Raw genomic sequence first — 6,966 nt, 5'->3', positions numbered from 1 at the left:
CAAGGCCATATTATCCTCTTTGCCAACAGTATGTTAAAACCACAATTTACTATTTGCACTTGCTGTTTACTTCAGGAAGGAAACTACCTGCTTCATTCCAGGCAAGTGACCTGAGCATGGTCTAACAGCTGTCAAGGCCTGGAAGCAGGCTGCCAGCAGACATGCTGCTCCATCGTGGAGAGCACCTCTTAAAAAACGAACACTGAAATGAGTTAGGTGCCACAAATGATGACTTTATACCTCTCTTTTACCACACAAATAGTATAAATAATAAATTCACAGCACTCATTTCATAGATAACCATTTATTGGTATTACCATTTTTGACTGGCACGTGTATTATGCTAGGTTTTGTTTTTTTTTTTTTAAAAACCCACACACAAAAGGCCTTGCAACCCAGAGAAAAAAATAAAAACAAAGCAAGTAGGTGGAAACTTTTGAGTCTCATCTCATCTTCCATAATTGTAGTCCAAAAGTTAGCTGTTTCGATCCCTATTAGATAACAAAAAAAGTTCCCAAAACAGAACGCTCCCTTCCAGAATCACTCCTATGAGCAACACTGCATCAAGCACCGTCAATGAGGTTCTTAGGGTAGTCAGAACTTGGTATGGAGATGCTTGGTTCTTACACAGTAGTTGTGTGCATAGGTGGGAAGGTGAGCACTCCCCAAGCAGAAGCAAAAGCCCACACTTAACATCTTTCACCCCCTGCATATTTTTCTTTTCCTTGCCTTGTTTCCTTGCCTGAAAGCAAGGTTTCTACATTTTCTCTATCGTAACTCCCAGGACCAGACACAGAACTCAAGTACTTGAGGTCAGGCATTGCAGTTTGGAGAGTCTGAAATCAAGTGTAGATTTTAGTAAGATAGGCATGGAGCCTGAAAGAACTTCTGTACAACCAAGTTTTGACCTTGAACAAGGAAGATAGGTGCCTCTGTCTAAGGAAACAAAAATAAAATGAGAAAATCTCTAGAGTCTCTATTCAAGTAAAATGAGATTTCAATGTTTTACCTAAAATTGTGCCATTGTTCCAACACAACAGAAGCTATCTTGTTCACAGAAAGCCTAACGTCTGCTTAAAAAGAACACTGACAGCTCACAAGACAGGCAAATCAGCTTGAAATCACACATTTTAAAGTCATATGCATTTGAATTCTGAATCTGTTGAAATAATACTATGCTTAGTATTTTCACCCAGGCATAACAGCACGCAATGTAGGAAAACAAAGGCATAAAACTTTCTTGGTGAGATTAACCATGTCTCCCTCAGTGAACATCCACCCTGTTTATTTTCCTCACAAATAATTGAGGATATTCTAAAACACTCCCACATTCCACGGGAGAGACAGCCCCTCAGGGATGTGGATGCTGTGGCACAATTCTCCCGCCAGAGGAGGCAGCACAAAGCTCCTCCATTCCCACTATTCCAGATCCATACCGATTCCCATCTTCTTAAACAGCATGGTTGAAATGTGGCATAGTTGGAATTCCGTCGTAACATGGAATTGATTTTCTTAGGACTTATTTTTGAAACTGTATGGGTATTAGATCTGGAAAGTGATTGCATGTTACAAAGTTCCACCCAAGGAGCCTGGCTGCTGCAGTAGAAATGATCCTGCACCTCCAGGAACTGGAAGTGGTTCAGTATACAGTATCAGCCAGGGGAGGAAGGAACCAATGCAGAGGTTTCAGGAGAGCAAGTTCAGAAAAAATCTGGAAAAGAACTTTACTGCCAATTATTTTCTTCATTTCTACACATATATTTTGACAAAAAAAAGAAAAAAAAAAAAAAAAGAAATTCAGACTTCGCTTTAAGAATCCTTGGATTTAAATATATATATTTATTAAAAAGAGACATTGACTCTATGGCCAAGACATCATGCGTCTTAGAACAGGTTTTTACAGCCATGTTATAAAAACCCCTTAGCAAAGCAGTTATGCACTAGACTTCAAACACATGTACTCCAAGAATGACACTGGTGTGGAGGATCTTGTTTTACATCCATTTATTTTTGTCCCTCAGCAATTATAGCATAGTTTCAATACATTTCTAAAGCTATAGAGAAATACCAGGGCAACTAGAGTACATACAAGCCAAAGTTAAAATGGTAGACAGCTGAATAAAAAAAAAAAAAAAAAAAGGAAGAAAGAAAAAAAGAAAAAAGAAAAGAAAAAGTACGCATTCAGCAGGAAATCTACTATACTTCATTCAGTTTAGGCTTTGTTCTTTAGGGAACAAGGTGCTAACGTGCCATTTTCTCATAAAATGAATCATAATTGCTTCCAAAGAGTTTCCGCTGAAAATTTAGGTGGAAGCAAATAAGTGTAACACTAAACTTTCTCCTATAAACTTAGAAGCAACACTTCCTTGAATCAATTTCCACCCTCCAAATATCACTACTGCCTTTCTTACATGAGCCCACTGTTTTATTAAGGCATAATATGCCCTGAGCAAAATGCTGGATATTAGCCAAAAAGCCTAACAATTAAAGGCAAGCACCATGTGATTATTTTTATAGACAAATTTTGGAATTTGTTTTGTAACTCACCTGCAGTTGGGAGTAGCACTTGAGGAAAAAAAGAGAAAATATTGCTTTTAATTACCTTGAGCAGAATGGCAGTGTTAATACCCCCTTTCTCCCTCCAGGCTAAGTTTTTGAGCTAATCATCTAGGTACCTAAGTAGGGACAGCATACTAAGACATAAACAGGGACATCTGTCCAAGAGCTTAATTTTCAGGCAACTCAGCACACAAAAATAAATCAGCGCCCCACACTAAGCAATTCCAATTACATCTCGTTTTCCTCAAGAGGCCAGAATCTCACGTGCTGGATACCTCTGGTCTTAAAGCAAGATGGAGCCTGGACAGCAACATCACACGCCTTGCGTGCTCAGCCTGCCTTCCAGTCCTCCTCTTAAATCCAGGAAAGCTGCAATTTACCCAGCCCACTGCTATAAGCACAGCCTTACAGAGCCTGGGATTACGAAGGCAGCTTTCAAAGCTTGCACCAACAGCAAGCAGCATCTCTTTCTCTCTACAAATTTAGGCAATACCAGCCCATTTAAGCTACCAGAGTATCCATGAAAGAAACACGACCAAATTATACATTTTATTCACATTTATTTTTCGCTTTTAGTGTGCTCACAGAAAATTAGAACACCTTAAGCAGGAGTTTAATAGCAATTTTTGTAAGCAAAGTTACATTCCATCTCTAAGTCAAATTGGTCAAAGCTTCTCCAGTATTTACAAAAACATGATAGACAAGATGCTACACAAAAAAAAAAAACATTGCATCTGAAGAGTTTTCCTTTATTTTCAAAGACAACTGGAAAAGAAAGCGTCGTCTGCTGTAATCAAAAACATACCACAGTATAAACAGTAACCATTCCACTTATCACAGCTTGGTTGAGTTTAAAATTTGTGTTTAAAAGGTCCAAGATGACTGCAGTTTTACAAAAAATGGGCAGGGTGGAAAGAGTTGCAAACTTCATGTGCTTCTGGATATCAAGATTTGTTTTTATACAATAGTCACAGTTAAAAACACCCTGCTGGTAATACATAATTACACTTTATTAAGGTCATAAACCAGCAATAAACAATAAAGCCTATACAACTTGTATTTCTACTTAATCACTGACTGATACAGCTAACATGAGATAAGTGAAAAGTTCCTATGGTTTAAATGAATTCCTAAGACTATGATCTCTTTATCTGGGTATTGATTTTTTTTTTTTCCTTTCCTTCTTAATCAAGACTTGTAGTGTTGTAAACCTTATAGAACATCTGCCTCACAAAATACATCGTAATAACTTTCTTTTAAAAAAAGACTAACCCCTCACATCATGTCTCGTGGCACGTTCTTGGCAATGGATGCGCCACGGATCCCCCACTGTGGCCCCTATCACTTCATCGAGATCCCTTATCGACCCACCCATCTCCTTCATATATGGGCGCGTCCACAGACTGACAAAGAAAGTTTACATTTCGAATAAAGATGCAAAGTATGCAAAACAAAACAAAACAAAAAAAAAAAAAAACAAAAAAAAACCCAAAAAAACATTTAATACTAATGCAAAAAAAAAAAAAAAAAAAAAAAAAAAAGGAGAGAAGGAAGGAGGCGGAGGGAGGCGGCGAGGCCCTCCTTCGCCCGTTGGAATGGTGGTAACAGAATGATTTGAGATGGGAAATCTGCGGGGAGAGAAAAAAAAGAAACGAGATATCTTTTAAATCAATCCCTGGTTGTAGACAAGTTCTCCGAAACCAGTACCTGGCACCACTCCAACAAACAAACAGGGGGAGAAAAGTTCGTCGGCGCGGAGCGGCGGCGGTTCTTACTCCGCCGGTTCGGCGGGGCCCTCCGGACTGCTCTCGGACGGGGCCTCCTGCCGCGCCGCCGCCGGCTCCTCCGCGGGGGCCGCCTCCTGCTCGCCGCTGCCCGCCTCGCTTGTGGCGGCGGCACCGGCCTCCTCCGCCGCCTTCTCCTGCTGCTGCTGCTGCTCCTCGGCCGCCGGGGCCTCTTCTCCCGCCGCCTTCTCGGGGGCGGCCTCGTCCGATTTGGCCTCCTGCGAGTCCCCCGCCTCCTCCTTCGTCGCCTCGGCGCTGCCGGCGGCGGCCGCGCTGGCCTCCTCGGCCGCGGCCTTGCCCTCCTCGCCGCCCGCCGCCTCGGGGGCCGCGGCTGCCGCCTCCTCCTTCCCGCCCTCGACCGCGGCGGCGGCGCCGCCCTCGCTCTCCGCCCCTTCGCCGGCCTCCTTTTTGTTCTTTTTGAAGGAGAAGCCGCTCAGCTTAAAAGACTTCTTGAAGGAAAAGCGCTTCTTTTTTTTTTTCGGGGTCTCGCTGCTGGACGAGGGGGTCGCGCCCTCCTCAGTCTTGGGGGAGGCCTCTCCCTCCGCCGGGGAGGCCGGCTCGGTGCTTTCCGCCTCGGCCGCCTCCTTCTCGGAGGCGGGTTCCGACGAGGCCGCCTCCTCCTTGCCCGTCTCCTCAGCGGGCGCGCTGCCGTTGGCCTGCACCTCCTCCTTGCCCGCCTCCGCCGCCGCGGGGGAGGCGTCGCCGTTCACCTTCACGTGGCCGTTTTCCTGCAAGACAGCGACCGCGTTACCGGGGGCGCCGAGGGGATGGCTGCCGCGGGGCGCGGGCCCGAGCGCCCGGCCTCCCTCCCCGCGCCCTCCGCCGCCTCGCACCGGGAACTGCTCCCCCCAGCGGCGGGTTGCTCCGTCGGACGGCCGCGAGGGGGGCGCCATCGTTCCACGCGGCGGCGGCGGCGCGCACCCCCGCCCCCGGCGCGCCCCGTTCGGCCGCCGCCGCCGCCGAGGCGCGGGGCGGGGGATGGAGAGGCGAGGCGAGGCGAACAAAGCTCGCCCGGCCCCGGCCCCGGCCCCGGCCCCGCGCCCGGCTGCCGATGCCCCCACCGCCATCCTCCCGGCCGCCCCCGCCCCCCGCCCTATTTGCATGTTGCAGGCGCCCGCCAGCGCGGCTGGCTGCCCCGGGCGGCAGCTGCGGGGGCGGCGGGGGGCAGCCCGACAGCCGGGCGGCATGCGGCGGGGAGGGGGTGGCGGGGGACCCGGCCGTGGGGAGCTTCGAGCCCCCAGCCCCGACGGCATCGCGCCTCCACCCCTATAGGCTTCGCGCTCCTCGCCCGGCGCCGTCGGAAGGAGGTGAAGCGGACGGAAAAGCCGAGCGATATAAGGTCCTTCCGTTTAGAAGCCATCGGGACGCTCGGAATACACGAGGGATTTGTCTCTCTTTACAAAAAAAAATATTAAAAAACAATCACCCTCCCCCGCGACGCAGGAAAGATAACCATTCAGAGAAAGAATCATTCAAAGCCAAACCCGTGTTTAAAATATAAAGAAAGGATCCCTTTGCCTTGAGTCGCAAAGATAAAAGGATTGCTCGTATTCTCCATTGAACGTGCCACCGGGGTATCAAAGGAAGAAGAATTAGACAGGATGCAAAAGAGAGTCCGTCGAAGTCGGCTTAAAAAAAGGAGTAGGTTTAATTTTTTGGAATCTTTTTTTTTTTTTTCTTTTTTTTTTTTTTCTTTTTTTTTTACCTGTCCATTCGCCTTGGAGGGAGATGCGGCCACCGCTTCCCCGGGCTTCTCGGCGGCGGCTTCGCCCTTCGCAGCGGTCTTGGAGAACTGGGCACCCATGCTGGCTTATTCAACAAAGAAACTCAACAGATCCAAAAGGAGGGGAAACAAAGAGCGTCGAGTCGGTATAAATAGCGGGCGACCGGCAGCGGCAGCGACACACACACACACCAGAGGGGGAAAAAAAAAAGAGAAGAGAGAACAGAACCGATTATAATGCACTCCTTTTAAAAAAATTTAAAGTTGAAGAGATCAAAAAAAGCAGCAGCAGCAGCAGCACAGGAGGGAGGGGAAAAAAAGGGAGGAAAAAGTCGAGCAAAAAAAAAAAAAAAAAAAAAAAGGAGCCCAAGTTTAGTAAAAAGAAGTAATAAAAAATCCCAGATTTGTAGCCGTACTGTAGACAAGGAGAAAATGGAGAAATCTCCCTGGTTGCTAATAAGATGCGGAGTCCAACGCCCAAGTGCACAGATGAATGGGCTTCCCGAGCGGTGACGGCAGCCCTCCGCCCGGCGCCGGCCAATCGCCGCCGCGCCACACAAAGGGAGGCGGGGCCTGGCCGCCCTGCGAACAATGGAGCCGCGATGGCAGCGGTTTGAAATCAGCCCCCGGCCGATAATGAATGTGCCGCTCCGGCGCGGGCGGGCGCGCGGAGCTCCGCGCCGAGGAGCGAACAAAACACCCAAATAAAGCGGGGCGGGCGGGCAGGGACAATGGTGCGCGGGGCGTGCGAGGAGCCCGGGCGGGAGCACGAGTGTGAGCCCGTCCGCCCGCCCGCCCCCACCCGCTGCCGCCGTGAGAGCAACAGATAGTGCGCGAGCCCGGGGCGGGGGGAGCGGGAAGGAGGGGATTTTCTTTATTTTATTATTATTATTTTTTTCC

General features: G+C 48.3%; 1 protein-coding gene across 2 annotated transcripts; it reads right to left on the bottom strand.

Annotated features, from left to right (window-relative positions):
- Positions 1-3,102: 3,102 nt before the first annotated feature.
- On the bottom strand, positions 3,103-6,579 carry MARCKS (myristoylated alanine rich protein kinase C substrate). 2 transcript variants are annotated; one of them, XM_042816035.1, is made up of 3 exons: positions 6,483-6,579; positions 6,049-6,180; positions 3,103-5,071 (listed from the first exon to the last, which is right to left on the bottom strand). In XM_042816035.1, the coding sequence occupies exons 2-3, from the start codon at positions 6,145-6,147 to the stop codon at positions 4,331-4,333; spliced, it is 840 nt and encodes a 279-aa protein (XP_042671969.1). In that variant the 5' UTR covers positions 6,148-6,180; positions 6,483-6,579; the 3' UTR covers positions 3,103-4,330. The 2 variants fall into 2 exon arrangements, with proteins under 2 accessions (XP_042671969.1, XP_042671961.1); XM_042816027.1 differs by having other exon boundaries at positions 6,049-6,169.
- Between the last annotated feature and the right edge of the window lie 387 nt (positions 6,580-6,966).

This window comes from Centrocercus urophasianus, unplaced genomic scaffold (assembly GCF_019232065.1).
Source record: "Centrocercus urophasianus isolate 14NV4802_14NV808 unplaced genomic scaffold, USGS_Curo_1.0 seq_10, whole genome shotgun sequence".
Lineage (NCBI taxonomy): Eukaryota > Metazoa > Chordata > Aves > Galliformes > Phasianidae > Centrocercus > Centrocercus urophasianus.
Note: the sequence above shows the minus strand (reverse complement) of the source record. Positions and strands in the feature narration are given on the sequence as shown.

Coding starts and splice junctions, on each gene's coding strand:
- MARCKS (XM_042816035.1), bottom strand. CDS start 6,147: ATGGGTGCCCAGTTCTCCAAGACCGCTGCGAAGGGCGAAGCCGCCGCC. Junction 5,072..6,048: donor CCTCCAAGGCGAATGGACAG/GTAAAAAAAAAA, acceptor GCTGTCTTGCAG/GAAAACGGCCACGTGAAGGT.